The 16,817-nt window shown below is 38.4% G+C and overlaps 1 protein-coding gene across 2 annotated transcripts in view; it reads left to right on the forward strand.

The window, feature by feature from the left end:
* Positions 1-13,886, forward strand: part of LOC119649596 (dual specificity protein phosphatase Mpk3) — an 86,817-nt gene extending 72,931 nt beyond the window's left edge. Inside the window, exons 5-6 of one of the 2 annotated variants that reach the window (XM_038051809.1) lie at positions 11,430-11,726; positions 13,288-13,886. In XM_038051809.1, coding sequence (XP_037907737.1) covers positions 11,430-11,726; positions 13,288-13,343 — 353 coding nt within the window. In that variant the 3' untranslated portion in view covers positions 13,344-13,886. The other variant, XM_038051810.1, reaches the window with a different exon arrangement.
* The last annotated feature ends 2,931 nt before the right edge of the window (positions 13,887-16,817 follow it).

The raw sequence follows: 16,817 nt of genomic DNA on the forward strand, positions 1-16,817 counted from the left end.
AAAATGTTTAGTCGTAGATACCTTCAGAATGAATTTTCTTCAAGAGCTAGTTCTCGAGATACGAAATTTTCAGAAAAAATAAATAAGTTGGGAAACCGGAAGCTGGACGCTTCAGGTACGAAAGATTTTGTGTATTTCTTTGTTCGTAGCACGTAATATATCCATATATTATGTGAGAGTATCCACTTTCGGGTGATATTGACATTCATAGTCTTCAGTTTTCAAAGAAGCAACAACTTGACGTATTGTAACTTTGTTAGTAATAGTGCGATTTCCACCAAATTTGGTAAGATCATGCTCTATATTATACATCACTGCAAAATTTCGTGGTGCTAGGATGAATGAAGGGTTTCCAGCCAATCATAAAAAAATATAGTAATATGCTGTAATATACTATTATTAACTTTATTTGAACAGATATCGTTATGGAATGTATTTCGGAGCCCAGACACCATATAGTGGCAGGCTCCCGCTTTTTTTTCAGATTTTTCAATTTGGTAGTTTCTGAGAATGGCCCCTTTAAAGAAATTATCACTTTCAACCTCCCGCAATCCCCACCTTTCCAACAAATGTCAAAACTAAGACCGGCTTCGAAAAGTACTAACCAAGACCTTCAATTTGATACCCCACATGATTATATTTGATTAAAAAAAATTTACACACCCCTTTTGCATGTATGGGCCCCCCCTTAAATTCAACGTAAAAGGATGTAACTCACTATATGTGTGAGCGTTTACACTTCCCACCTTTCTGCTAAATTTGGTGTCAATCGCTATAAACGTCTCCGAGAAAAATGCGTGTGATGGACAGACAGACTGTAAACCGATTTTAATAAAGCTTTGTGTTTACACAAAGCCTTAAAAATGTTTACCCTTAGACGGGAATTTCTTCCGTATTCCCTTTTTAGTCTTGACACAACACCTAAAAATAACTATGAAAAGTTTGTCTAAATGTATAGAATTACGTTTTCACGACTAACTGACAAAAAGTTGTTCATATTTTTCAAATCAATATAATAAAACATATGCAAATAGTATTAGCTTCGTCATACCTTACAAATCGTATATGACTTCAATAGTAGGCCAATTCTATACACTATATGTACATATTTTCTGCCCTGACGAATATTTGCTGAGTGACTATCGAGGTTTTTTCTCTAATCGGTTATAAATTTCAGACGGCTTCCAGATCTATTTAGCAGTACGGTTTCTTAGAGGTGTCCTTGAGTTAGCCAAAACTTCTAACTGGCTCTCTGAAGCTCCCGAAATTTTATTTACGAGGTGTTTCGGCGATATCCTAAACGGCCTCTTCCAATGGGCTACTCTGCTTGGGCGTTGGCCAAGCTCGCGCACTAGCTCCTAAATTTTTAATTAGAGGACCGTGGTTGCTCTCGTTCTGGGCTGCCGAAACTTAACTTTGGAACGATGGGGTAATCAAAACTACTGGAACAGAAAAGGCTTAAAGGTTAGGAATTATACTTACGTAGGTTGACTTGGATTTAGTTAAAAAAACACTCGCGTTTCCACTTCTACAAACCTTTTATTACTACAACACAATATTCTACTTTTTTCCTTTTTTTACAATTTCACTAATTAATTCTATAAGTGAGTTCAAGATATTATCGCGCGAAATAAAGTGTTCCCGGTTAGAACACTTTATTTCTGTTCAGAGGCTTTTTGACTACTAAAAATTAAAAGTAATGCTATTCTTTAAGTCACCTATGTTTGACCCTTCCGTGTTTACACATTGGTTTGAAAGTGTTCTTGTACACAACACAATAACACTTGTTTATTATTATAAATTTTCTTGCTGGCGGCAAATCGACACCTGCTGTTGCGCTGCGAATTGATGACACGGAAGAAAGTCATGTCGAGGCCAAATAAACCATTTGGTAAGTAACATGCTGATGCAATGGCGGAAAAGAATCTCGCGATGTCCAAACAGGCCATTTGCATAGCATGTGGTGTAACGACGGAAGAGGTTAAATGCGCAGGCAGACTGGGTTTAATGGGGCTAGCTCCAAAGATGCGGCTGCTGGAGAAAATCCGGCGAAATCGCTTAAACACGAGGTCTGATAAAAAATTTTCAGGACTTTCTCAATAACTCTTTATTAAAAATATTTACAATTGTTTTAATTTATCCCCTTCAAAATACTCCACTTGGGAGGTGTTTCCACAGTTCCATGGGTCTGGAAAGCTCTGTTTCTTGGATGCTGTTCACCGTTTTTGTCTTGATCTCCTCTATCGTCTGAAATCGCTGTCCTTTCATTGGGTACTTGAATTTGCTAAACAGCCAGAGGTCACATGGAGCCAGGTCAGGAGAATAGGGGGGAATGGAAAAGGGTTGTCATCGAGTTGTTGGCAAAAAATCGCGAATGATGAGCGCGAGGTAAGGCGCGTTGTTGTGGTGGAAAAACCACTCGCCTGTTGCCCAAAATTTTGGCCTCTTGCGACGAATCTTTTGGGGTAAAGTTCTCAGGGTTTGGAGGTATCGGTAACGATTGATTGTCACACCTTGTGTGGGGAATTCATGGTCGATGACACCCTTCAAATCGAAGAAAATAAAAAGAGCATCACTTTAAGGGGAGTTGATAGCAAAAATTGAAAAAAAATCAAAAATTGTTTTATTAGCTAAAAAAATTCTTCAAACTGTTCTGAATCTAGTGATAAGTCTAAAATTCAAATTCAAAACTAGAAGTACTTGAAAAAAATATTGAATTTAATTGTTATGACCTGTGAGCTAGCGAAACATGAAATCAGTCAAAACCAAGACTATTTCATATTAAAGAGATGACATGTGATGAAACAATATTATATATATGATGATATATTACATTATATGAAGAGAGGTATAAAAAGAAACCAAAATTCATAGATATATTTTTTTTTAATTAATTCACAACTTTCGATACATCAGAATTTTCCCTTGCTATAGGAAGTGCCACCTTCCTCTTCCAAATATAATTCTTCCAATTTTCTTTTGTCATTTCTCGTTCTCTGCCTGGCTTTTTGTGGGATCTCCACATTTTTTCTGTCCACCTTCTGAATTCTCTCGATGTCAGATTTCTTGAGAGCGGCACAACAGAACTTCCCTGGTTCAATACTTAAGTGATGAAGGGCTCTACATCGGGCTATATTTTCGTCATTGAAGGTAAGATACCTTTCCTTGTTACAAAGGTGGTCTTTGGAACGCGAGCCCAAATGACATTATTGAAACTTTCGTTCAGGTTTTGGGTTCGGCCCTGAACACACGTAACAAGTCAGGGCGGGCCAGTTTTCGAAATACTGGCTCTATTTCATCCATCACTGCCCTGCTCAGGTGAAATAAAATAAACAGTATTTTCATTTTGACATTTCAGAAATTTGCACCAAGATGGTTTGCATAGACCATGAACGGGGTGTTCATTAGACGATACAATGTGGAAAAATATTGCCCAAAATGCTTCTTTTATACTCTCAACTGTATTGTTTTAGGTTGACGGATAGTATTAATATAAAAATTTTGAATTTTGGCAATGGCTGCATCCGACAACCTGTTTTTTCCTTCGATTGATGTTCCATTTTGGAGTTTTTTTTTCCCCAACTTTGATTTTAAATTGCGAAGACGGGTCCCCATTCTTTTTTGCACATGGCCTATGGATTCCAACTTGCGTATTTCGAAATCTGTTCCATACGGTTTACTCTCAACAACAGAAAGAAAGCCTTTCGAGTCTCCATCACCAAGGTACTCCTTATACCGCACATCGTAGCTCTGTTGTGACCTCTCAAATATCTGTTTGGCCCCAGCAACTTCTATCGCCCCACTGGAGCTAATGAAATTTCCCTAGCAGTCGGCATCATGCTCAGTTCGTAGAGCAGTGGCAAAATTTTGACATTTCTGCAATGTCAATGACCTAAAATAAAATACAGTTTAAAATTTTGACTCAAATAACTGGTTTTGTGATTCCCTTGCCTTACGAGTATCAATAGAGGTCACACTGACAACACCATTCAGGGAAGTGTGGCCTCTCTTTTGCCACACTTATGATTGACGTTCGTTTCCACGGCTTCATTTATTGCATTCGTCATTGATCTCTTGGCCACCTCTTTGGCAGCAGAAGCCAAGATGCTGTCGTATGCAACATGTTTGGTGATAGGAGGAGGCAGGTTCATAAGGCAGCATAAAATTGTGCCTGCAGTAGGGCCTTTACCGATTGTTCTGAGGGCGTAGGCGAACCTAACATTCAAAGTGTCAAAGTCGATTTGACCGCCAAAAAATATATATAAATACCATAAAAAACAAAATTAAAGAAAAAGCGACACTTGACAATAACATTATATTTACCGTCGTCCGTGTCATAAGTAATTTTAGACCAATTCCAAAAATTGTCAAATTTTGCACAATTTTTGCACAGCAATTGAAGTTTCGCAGCAAGACCACGTCTACAAATTACTGACACCTCGAATTTACCATGACAAGTTATACAACAATCCATGTTCCCCAGAGATTAATTGAGAATTTCTATTCGAAACATAATGAACGCATTGGTAAGTAAATAAAAGTAATCAGAAAAATTGCAAGAAATATTACTTTACATACCAAAATTTATGAAATTATAATTTTCATTTTCCTCGAAGCTGTAGTACTCCTCTAAATGGTGACTCACTTTCGAAAAGGAAGACGAAAACGATTTTTCTGAAAGGGAGGATTTCGGGGTGTTCACCCTTTGATGTACAGACCCTGTAATGGAAGGTCGAGGTATCTCTTCCTGGCGGTCTTGGGGTCTTCTTCCCCCAAACACTCTTTCCTTTTTTTAAAAAGCACGTGTGCTTTGGGGCATCGCGAAAAACTAATATAAACTAATATTAAATGACGCGAAATTGTTGAAACACGAGTTGAGGTTCACTTATACACGCTTCACATATATCGATTGATCTCGATTTTTTCTTGTAGAATCGATAATAATCGTTCTCCCTGCACTCTGCAGGGATAGTAGAGAGAAGCAACAACTCTAGGGCGAAAAATCGATAAGGAAGCCGGGAAATATGAATCGCCACGTTTTTTGCTTTTCCTGAAAAATCACGCTTTTTCCGATTAATGTTCCTTTTTCTCGGAACCAAGTGAACCAGTCGTTCTAGAATTTTGCAAGAGTATAGATTAATGTTTCTTCTTTCACTATGATAGAACAATTTTAAATACATTCCGACAAAAAAAATATCAGCGGGAATTTTTTCACAATTTTCATATTGTTCCAAAAAAAAGAGTATCATTTAGAATCATTTCTTCTACCTTAAATCTTAAATACAAATTCATGAATAAACTGGCAAAATTTCAATAAATTGGAACTAGTACTTTTTGAGAAAAAGGATCAAATATACGAGGTGTTTTCCCATATGGATAAACTTGCTACCCACTCCCCTTAACGATTGATCTAACCTGGCAAGCTTTTTTTGGTCTTGGTCATTTTTTTGATTTCCACAGGGACGACTGCACCTTGGTTTCCACGTCGTAGCCATAAACCTAACACTCATCATATGTAATCATGGTTTTCAAGAAGTTTCCATTAGCATTGGCCATTTCCAAGAGCTCCTGATAAACCTCAAGGCGTTTTTTCTTCCTCTGTCATCAGTCGTGGCTGCAATCCTTCTCATTTCCAATTTTTGGGTCAAAACCTTCTGACCTGATCCAAGTGAGATGTCGCAACTTTCTACCATCTCTCGAATCGCCAAACGACGATTGCATTCACTTTGGCCATATGAAAGTCGTCAATTGAAGATGAAGGCCTTCCTGAGCGAGTGTCATCTTCCGGTGATGTTCTGCTTTCCTTTAACCATATAAACCACTCGTGACACCGTGAACGACTCATCAATTCATCGCCAAGACTTGCTGCAGCATTTGAAAAGTTTCCGTGAACGACTTGGCCAATTTAGCGCAAAATTTGACGCAAACACGTTGCTCTTCCTTCACGTCCATGACAAAAAACGCGGAACACGAAAAATGGACATCACTAAAACAGCTGAACAACCGGTTTGGAGAAGGTTAGAGAACCAAAACAAAGTGGAGGTTACTCAGGGTGGTTCCCACTAAAAAACGAGCGCCGAACCAGCAGTCAACGGTAACGTGAAGGCGCGCAATTTGAAAACTCCTGGAATTTTTTTGATTATCGCAAGATTAACTGGAATTTTGCGGTTAACTACCAAAAGAGCTGAACTATACCTCACACAGAAAAGATATCAATAATGGCTGTAGACAACTGCCAACTTCTAATAATATTCGATGACGCAATAATCCAATTTGGACCCAAACCTAGTATTTAATTTCCAGATTATAACTGTAACACCAGGAAGCAATTTGGTCGGCATTGCACCCGCTCAGTATTATTACCCTGATTTGACTTAGGTACTCATTATTCACAGCTGACTGGTATCCGACATCCAGTTACGAAACAAATCTCCCTGCCACCAGTGTGATTTGAAACGCGGCAGCGGGTATAAATATGGTATTTAAACTAGTAAGAAGATGTTATTGTGATGTTGTAGCTACACCTGGAGGAAAGATCATAAAACCTTCAATGATTGTAGTTCGTTTATTTGGACGGAAGGTTGAGGAGGAGGAAAGAGACGGATGGGACCGGGTTTGGGAATGGGAATGGGAAGGGAAGTGGATTGGGAAGCCTGAGTCGTTTTGTTTGGGTGAAGGTAAATATTGAGAATGGGAATAGCCACCGATTACTTCTCTGTTGAGTAGACGGTTATCACTATTATAGGGAATAAGGAGTTTCGGGGGTACTTATGGAGGAAATATTTCTCGTCGATCCCAATCCGTATACACTCGGCAACTAAAGGATTGGGGTGCGACTGACGTCTTTCTAAGAACTACAAAGCGTATCTAGCCACCACGCCATCGATGCGTGGCGTCTGGGAGGAATCGTAAAGGGCCTGGTTGGATATGTACTTCTATTTAACTCCCCGTGCTTTAGTAGAAGAATCATGAAATGCAATAATAAAAGGGTTATAATATTATATAAAGCATGATCCTAACATATAAAGCATGATCCTGGTGGAAGTTGCGCTATTATTAACAAAGTAGTAAGCCGAACTTGTCGCCTCAGTGCTGTTTGAATATTCTGACATAATATCTGCATATACATTACGAGCTAGGCAAATAGGACAAGTGCCCACTTAAATATGCTTGTACCTACAAGAAAAACACAAAACCTTTCATACTTGAAGCGTGCAGCTTCCGGTTGCTCGACTTGTTCAAATATGCCGGTACAAGGCTGAGAATTTGCTTTTCCTTCATGTGTAGCATCTGCATATGTCTAAGGAAGATAACCGTCCAGAAGATGAATCCGAAAGTGATCAAAAATCTTAATTAACTGCTTATTGCAGAAAATTTTGACTGTTTGTTGAGTGAGTTTAATCGAAGAATAGGATGTAATGATGGCGCCATTAACACAGTTTACAATTTTCTTAACGTGAAGATTATTAGATAAATTGGAAGTGATGGTGATGCTGTTTAAGGGTAGGAATGGGACCAGAGAGCTTTTGAATATGGAAATCGAAAAAAAACGAGCGATTCTGGCGAAGAAACTGACAATTTTAAAATACACAAAGCCAGCTGGTAAAGTATCGGTAAAGCTCGTTCAACTATGAATTCAGGCCGACTTGACTGCATACTTTGTCCTTCGTGGAGGTGTAAATTGTGAGGTCATCGGCATATTGTAGGATTTTGATAGGATTGTGGTTAGGAGTGGGGTTGAGAATGTCTGCTGTGAAGAACGAGAAGAGAGTTGAGAAAAGAACGGATCCGTGTGAAATTTCAGCGGGACTGGTATAGGGTGAGGAAAACTTTTGCTGGACTTTAACTTTGGATTGTCTATCATCTTAAAGGCTAACAATTATTTTGTAGAGGTGACTGAAATGAGGCACCAACCGTGCTTGCTGTACACAAGCTAGTGAGATTGGCATGCTAGCGAACAACACTCACGGTTCCCGCTGTCATATGATGTGCACTGTCGAAACTGTGGCTGCACTAGCCGAGAGTGTGACTCAATCCTGGAACCTTGACTCGCGATCGATCTCCATACACAACATTTCACGCAGCAACTTGTGCCGAATTCTGCACAAAGATGTCGTATTATTCGTTTACAATTCAAGGCACAAGACCATCTGCTTTGTTAATGCTCCTCACTTTAGCCCTTAGAGTAGATCGAAATGGTCAACGATTTTGCATCTCGGCGGCTATGTTAACAAGCATAACTGCCGCATCTGGGGATTGGAAAGCCCACACGTCATTATCGAGACGCCAATAAATAATCATTTTGGTTTGAAAATGCTGCTCGAAATACCATTTCGGTTAACGGTAAGCATTACAGTAACATGTCAAATGATTTTTTTGCCGGAGATTGAAGGCTTGGGCGAACTCGGATTTCAGCCATACAGCCACAAACGATCTTTTGTGCGCTAAGTTTCATAATCCCTCTCGGTGACATTTTTTTATTACCTATTTTTGGACCCTTCTTTCCGTTATTTCTGAGTTTCTCTTCTTCTCTTTTTCTGTCGTGTTTCAGATTGTTTTCTTCTCTCTTGTGATGACTCCCTTGGCGCCGAACCCTCCAATGACCTTCCAATTTTAAGTGAGTTTTATTGATTGATTTATTTATGTCTTTCCAAAGAGCAATTTCCCTATCCTCTGACTCTGGCTTGACAGTATAGGACTACTGGTGTTGTAAGCAAGAACATGCATATACACTCATCAGAATAGTTAAAGAGTTTCCCAGTTTACGAAAGCATGAATTCTTCCATCTAATACAAACATACGTTTGAATAATCATATACACATGCCGTAAGTGTAGCTTCCATCGTTCTGTGTGTACAGTTAAGGATCAGTCATCTTAATCTTGCTCATACATTCTGCAGTTTCGTTGTGCTAGGGTGGATATCTAATGCTAAATTCAAATTGAACAATATTTCGTTTTCGTTATGAAACTTCTGAGTCTGTTTATCCTCCGTGTGCAGTTTTATCCATTCCAGCTTCATTTCTTGTTCCTTATGTTTCTACACGGATCCATAATTCAAGTGTCTCGGCTGCATGCGTCATCGCCGTTAGATTCCCCTCAAAACTCAAGAAGAACGATTCTGGATCGCTTTGAGATGGTAAAGTCCCAGTTTGGGCATATTTGCTTCTGCTTTTTCACCGTTGAAAGTAACCTTCAATCCTCTTATTTTAATCTCTTTACTGACAGAAGTGTCCTGCTATAGAGAGAGCATGTTCTGAATTCGTGCCATAATCGCTTCCCTATTGGCTTCACTCAGGGCTTCCAAACTATCCATCTTGGTTGCTTATAAATACGTTGATTGTTATCGGCTCCTTCAGCTCTACCGCGTAGAGAAGTCCGTACTGTTGTTCCGTCAGCTCATAATCTAGGAACTACTGATAGCATCTCCTTGATATTATTGTATTGTAGTTGCAAAACAAAAGCATCGAAAACATTTATCAAATTCGAGTTGTAACAGTTTCATGGTAAACAATGAGATGCGAGTCAGGAAATTACTTACAATATCCTTGCGATTGAAGGTTACTGGAAGCAATTTTTACAATTCGTGTGCCTTTGGCTTGCCATTGCGAATCCCACGTAAACGTCTGCAATCTTTTACCTTATATGGGGCTTCATTAACGATCTTTTCTCGTGTTCGACTACTTGCAGTTCATTTGGTATAGTGGATTATTCATGTCCGTTGTGTCGTTGGTGTTTGTATTTCCCAATCTCGAAAATCAAATGCGAAAAAATAGCAATACAAAATAGGTTGTGTGGACGATCTATACTCCACAAAGGAGCAAACGAGGAATATGTGGGGCATAGGACATCAACTGTAGCTACGCGCCATCGCTAGCGGTCCTTGGCAATGTTCTCCAGACGCCCCATGACTTTTCGAGATGTTTGATCTCTACTATTTGACGTCATGTAGCTCTAGGGCGATGGGGACGGGGATTTTCGTGTGAAGAAATGCATTTGTAATATCAATTTTTTTTAAACCAATCATGAAAGCTGATTATTTCGTGTATGTTCATTTAATATGTCAGATTATATTTTAATGAGAAACTGATGAATATTGTAGATTTACGAGAATCAGATAAATTTCGTCTATTAAAACTTTATCAGCAAGAGTGAAACTTCTATCAAATTTTCCAGTATTTTGCTCTGTCTTACGGGATCGATATTACTGTTTATAGTCTTAGGATCAACCCAAAATATAACTAACTTTATCTGAGCAGAGCGGGGGTATCATCTTTATTTTCCAGATTTTTCAGCTGGGTACTTTCGACGACTGAAGTCAAATCAAATTTGGACGTACAACTATATCATTTGGAGTTTGATATTTAGTAGAAATCAATCTGAATCATTTAAGGTTTTCTGCAAAACCGAACCATATTAAAATCGGTTTCCTGCCTGTCTGTCTGTCCAACCCAAATTGTTATAACTCTTCTTCTTCTTTTTCTTCAGTCTTTTTCCCGTTCATAAACGGGGTCGGCTCGTCGTGATCGGTTTCGCCATTTGGCTCTATCGAATGCCTGATCTGGGTGCAATCTTGAAGCTTCCAAATCCCCATCAAGCGAATCAAGCTACCGTTGTTTCGGCCTGCCTGTTGGTCGTTTTCTATCGACTTCGATGTTCAGATCAATCTTGGCATGTGAATTCTCGTTAGCACGAATTACATGACCATGCCATAGAAGACGCCTCTCTCGCAACTTTTCCACGATCGGTGCAACCCCATGACGATCGCGGATATCCTCATTTCGGTTGTGATCAAAACGTGTCACGCCACTAGTCCAACATCTTCGTCTCTTCATTGTCTTTTATAGTCGGCCACCACTCAGAACCATAGAGAGCGACAGAACGGATGATATTGCGGTAAATTTTAGATTTAAGACGTTCGTTGATACGTCGATCACAAAGAAGAGAATCATGAAAATATTCCCAACCTAGCCCAAATAAAGCTAATAATAGTGTATTACTATATTTTATAAATTTACTGTCACCCTGTGTCCCTTCATTTTTATCCTAGAACCACAAAATAATGACAATAATATAGAGCACGATATTGGCGATTTCGGTAGAAAATTTGATATTATTAACAAATTTTTTAATAGATCAAAATTATCTCTTTCATATGAAATGACTACACCGTAATAAGCTAAATGCATATACGTTGCAAACAAATAAAATAAAATGAAGCCGTTTTGTCCCGAAATATTTCTACATAAAAATCCAAAAAATCTCTCTTATCTGAATCTGCAATTTATTTTTATTAAAGGCCACATCTGTTGGTTAAGCCCCAGAACTTTTCGAACGGAACCGGGCTAATGTTATAAGGGTTGTGTATTTTACTTTTTTGCAAGCGGAACTTCCAATCAATTTCTAATTGTTCTTTTTTACTTAATTTCAGAGGATGCACGCGCAACCGGTTCAGCGGTTCTCGTTCACTGCCTGGCTGGCGTATCACGGTCGGTAACCGTTACACTAGCATATCTGATGCAAACAAAAGCTCTATGCCTAAATGACGCTTTCACATTGGTGCGCGATCGTAAACCCGACGTAGCACCAAATTTCCATTTTATGCAACAACTACATTCGTACGAGCAACAATTACTTAGTAGTCAAAATCGAACATTAATGCCAAATACTATGCATACCGCAACGGACGAAGACAACGGTGGACTTGGTGGAAACAGCAGCATAAGCGGTACTAACAATAGTAGTAATATTAATAACATGTCAATATCTCGCACAATACATCACCATCATCATAACCACAATCATAAATTCTCCACCCCGTGCGTGTGTAGTGCCGGTAGCGAGTGCAAATGTATGCAAACATACATAAATACGGTAGGTGTATCACCTGATTCCGGTATTGAATTCGACCGGTGGACACCGTCCGAGAGTGGATCAAAATGAGATGAGCTTGTAGGGAAGAGTTTTGTAATACCGTCGCCAATTCCTCACTATTCCGCTGATGCAGCTAAAAGTGAAGCTATGCAACAGCAAGAGTCGGATAGTGATGAGAAATCGGCATTCCAGTAAATTTCTTTGATTTCAAATTGAAATCGAATTGATGACGGAATTAACAAAACTTTTCTCTACGTGAAAAGGATAACAGCGCAGGGCGTGTGAATATCTGATGAAGTAGTCTAGTTCAGTTTTCAGAACTTTAAGGCGTACATGTAATATTGGATTGGATGCGTTTTGTCTTTTTGATCGGATGAGAATCACGGCTGGATGATTTCTGGGGTTGCAAGAACCAGGGCGATTGCATGATTGTCGTTCCAATAGTTCAGATGAAAATATCCAGCTGTTAGCAAGTTTTTGCCATCGATATATTCGGTGGACGACTTTGCAGTCCACCTTCTATGTGATAACTTATGGCTAGGAAATCTTTTGGATTAGATTTGAATGATGGATTTTAAGTCCATTCAACTGTAAATAACTTTAAAACTTCGGCCGAAAAAATAATTTGAAGTCAACATTTTTAAACCAAAGGAACAACAGTATATTCTGAAAGTCATAGTTCCGCATAAAAGAGAGTTGTTTGTGTCTTGTCTAATTTGATGACAACCTCAACACACTTCTCCGTTTTTCCTTAAAGTACCTAAAAGATTTACATTCCGTAGAATTTCAAGATGCTCACTCACAGAAATTTCGCATCTGTTGACTATAGCCATGACTGCCTCTTTTGAATGAATGAATATTCAAATGCGCAAATCGAATCGTTGCTTTGATCCGAAATCACTATAGTCACAAGTACACTTTAACTCGTGATTGCGATCCTGATCAGACTGAAACACAAAAAGAACGCATCTAATTTGTTTTGCAATTCGGTTCTAGAGAGGAGAAAAAAGCCAATAATAGATGACAATTTTTGTAGTTTATTTTTTTCAATGTGAAATGAATCCACTGAAAGTTATGCTAAGTACGTTCACAAATTATATATCTATATAAATCTAAATATATATAATGATAAAATTTTATATGAAAGCCAAAACTAACATATATCTAATATATACATCAACTCCGACTTGCGATCGAGGCAAACAAAACAAAAAACGCAAAGCAAATTAGCCACAAAACATTTTCAAATAAGCAAAGAAAAGTGAATACACACAAATTTATTATATTGAATATATTATTCTATATATATATATACATGTATTGAAAAACATAAATTTGTTATATAAGCTAAGAGCAGAAATGAAAACAAAGATAACAATTGAAATTAAATCAAATATTTTTATATTACAATGCAGGCAAAAGAACTCAAACACTTGCAGTTCGAAAACAGCAACTACAACCGACATTTTAAAACTCATGTTACAACTATAGAATTTATAGAAAACGCGAAAATCGGAGCGTGAAAGTCACGAAAACGTTTACTTTGGAACCTAAAGCCATGCGAAAATTCATAAAAGCATTAATGAAAGCTTAAGCAAAATAGCGAACACAAGAAGCAACAAATTTTTTTATTAATTATTATAATATTAAATAGAATTGAATGGACTGACTTATTTTTAACTAGTTTTCACATGATAAAGTACTAAAAGAAATTATTGAGAATTAAAAATTATATCGAGAATATTATTTTTCCAGCTATAGTCAAGTTATTGTAATTGTAGTAAAGATAAATCACAGATAAAGATCCGAAAATTAAGCGAGAAAATCCAAAAGTTTTATAGAATACAAGGCAATAATATAATTAGAGTACGATGAACCAAAAACAGAAACATGGAATGAAATACAGAGTTTATTTACTGAATAGCAAGTTTTGAGTATTTATTCGTTGAAAATAAACGAAAAACAAAAACGTTCAATAATATTGAAGATATCCTAATCAAGTTCCTTGGTAACATTAAAATTCTATCCTTTTTGAATTGCAACCTTGAAAGTTCAATGATAATATCCACCGCTTCTAAAATTTTTCAGATTTCATTTGTTCTCAAGAAATCAAGAAATCGAAATTGATTGAATCTAATATTAACCGATCTTTATTGCGAGCTCATTTTGAATCTATCGAACGAGTTTCTAAGCGATTAGATAGCAATATTATCAAAGGATAGCATTTTCATGCAAAAACATACTTTCAACGGATCAATATTTGAAATTTTTTATCATAAATAACTCACTTTTGCGCTGTGTTGTATAATAAAGAATTCCCTGTTAGATTAATTTCTAATCTAATTCATAAATTACATTTTATAGAAATGGTGAGGTTTTTAGGATAAGAAATAGGATGTAGTGAAGGAAAGTTGCACACAGCAGCCGAACCAGTGTTCACCAGGCGAGATTCTGATGCGATGAGCAGATTTGAGGATACGAATTCAAGAGCATATTTTTTGTGGTGATGTAATTTTCACTGAATCGTAAGTTTGTAGACTTGTAAGATGCATTCGTTCGCAAAGCAAAAGAATTGTGAGTTGTTAGGCGGAGTAAACTTCGGGTGTTTACGCATCCTTTCATTTGTGGCTCGAACAATTTTATCGTTCCAGGTTTCTCAAAGTTCTTTGATGACCAGGTATGGCAATTAAGTTCCGGGAATTTGTAAAAAAAATGCAAATGCAATGTTATTATCAACCTCCACAATAGTCTCTAAATCCATAGAATGATTTCATCCTTGCAATTACAATTGGGAAAACCCCTGGCAATTCTCCGAAGCATTCATCGTTCCGATTACAGCTTGACTATAATGTCATTAAGATAAGTTTCTTCGAGGTGCGACTTGATCTTGGGAAATAGAAGAAAAACGGTGGCTGGGAAACGTTGGAATTCCTTTTTTTCGTCACAAATTATCCATCTGTCCTCGGCTAGTTCCGACTGGAGAGATGTGCTACCGCAGCTGCTTCAGGACGTCAATATGAAACAGTCTAGTCACAGTCCGGCCGACAGAAACACGAAAGTCCTAGGGGTTTAACGTGAGTACCTGCCGTGAAGGCTTAATCCCACGGTCCCTTTCGGACACGGATTGATTTTGGGACTACAATCAGAGCCCCGCCATGCAAGCACAGCGGTCCTGGTTTATACTGAGTGCAGGCTCAGCATTCATACCAATGGATGCGAGGCCTATCTAACACCTCTGCCGCAACTAAGGGGTACGGCCCCGAGTTGTACAGCGCAACTCCACGCTTGAGCTCCGACGAGCTCTGCCCGCGATGTAGGCATAACCACAACCACCATGAAACTCCCACTAGGGGGCCAACCGCAAATAACCGGGCCGAGACCACATCCTGCAGGATTTCTCCTGGAGTATATGCTCTCAGAGGGCCATCCCGGTTCCCATGGTACCAGATAACCTCCGGTGAGGCTTCGTGGCAGAGCCACTTCAGATGAGTTCCTTGCAGACTCGGGTCTGATCGCCCTCCTCGAGTACGTGGAGACGGAACTCCCCAACGGGTTAACTGGAATCAGCCCGAGGCAGCCGACAGGAACATATCCAAGATGGATGATGCCACCAGTATTGAAAAAAAACCGATCAATATTGCCTAGTCGCGACTTTCACTTCCTCGTTTTCGTTGGCCGTCCCCCACTTTTTTCCATTAATTGCTGATTTCGTTTACGGGCCTCAGACCCGTACTCGAATATGCAGGTTTCATTCCCAGTGATTACCCAAATCATCCAATATTTGCCATCGCTCCGGCCATTGGAACACGCGTTCTCGATATACTCTCGTCCACATACACCACCGTCAGTTTTCGGAAGATTTCCAAGGGTTGACCGCTAGATTTCACGAAAAATTAGATTAAAACACTTTGCTTATAATGTGAATCGTTGTCACTAAAAAAGTTACTTTCGAAAAATATCTATAAAGGATAATCTAAACGAACTATAAACTTCGGACTTTGACTGGAAAGGTCTCTTGTTTCCAGACACAGCCTTACAAACGATACAGTGTTATGAGTTATAGCTAGATATCCGGTATTTAATTGTCACATCTTTTGAAAAATATATCTTGTATTGATACAACGAATAGAACAGGACTAGGCGAAACCGTGAGTGTTAAAATATATTCCCAATTGTAAGGTTTTGTGTAAAAGAAAAGTTGATTAAAATCGGTTCAATGCTGTCTCGTACTGTCTGTTACATGAAATTTTCTCGGAAACAGTTGTACCGATTGGCACAAAGTTTGGTGAAAGGGTAGAAACTGCGAATGTCCAAGCATACAGTGAGTTACATCCTTCTACGTTGAGTTTAAGGGGTCAACCACTGAGGGCAAATGCAAAAAGGGGATTAAATGTTTTTTTCCACCGAATATTGTTATGTTGAGTATCAAATGAAAGGTTTCGTTTAGAACTTTCCGAAGCGAGTCTTCGTTTTTATATTTGTTGGAAAGGTCGAGAGTAAGGGGGTTGAGAGGGATGATTTCTTTCACGGACCCGTTCTCAGAAATTATCCAACTAAAAAAATTTAAAAAAAAAACTCACGAAACCGCCTCGAAATGATGTCCAGATGCCAAAATACCTCCAATATCGATATCTTCTCAAACTAAGTTTATAATAGTTTATTACTATATTTTCGGGAACTTGACTAGAAATCCACCTTAAGTTAATCTTAGGGTCATAAAAATCTGTAGTAATATAGAATATAGCATGAGGCATAATATTCCCAAGTTTCGTTAAAATCGTACAATTACTTACAAAGTTACAGTAGCTCAAATTTGTCCCTTCCATGTATATGCATTGCAACCCAAAACACTAATATTAACATCACACTAAAGTGAGTAGTCTGACATGCTAAATGCATATACATTACGGGCTGGTTCGGCACTCAAATATACTTATACGAGAAA

This window comes from Hermetia illucens, chromosome 2 (genome assembly GCF_905115235.1).
Source record: "Hermetia illucens chromosome 2, iHerIll2.2.curated.20191125, whole genome shotgun sequence".
NCBI classification, from domain to species: domain Eukaryota; kingdom Metazoa; phylum Arthropoda; class Insecta; order Diptera; family Stratiomyidae; genus Hermetia; species Hermetia illucens.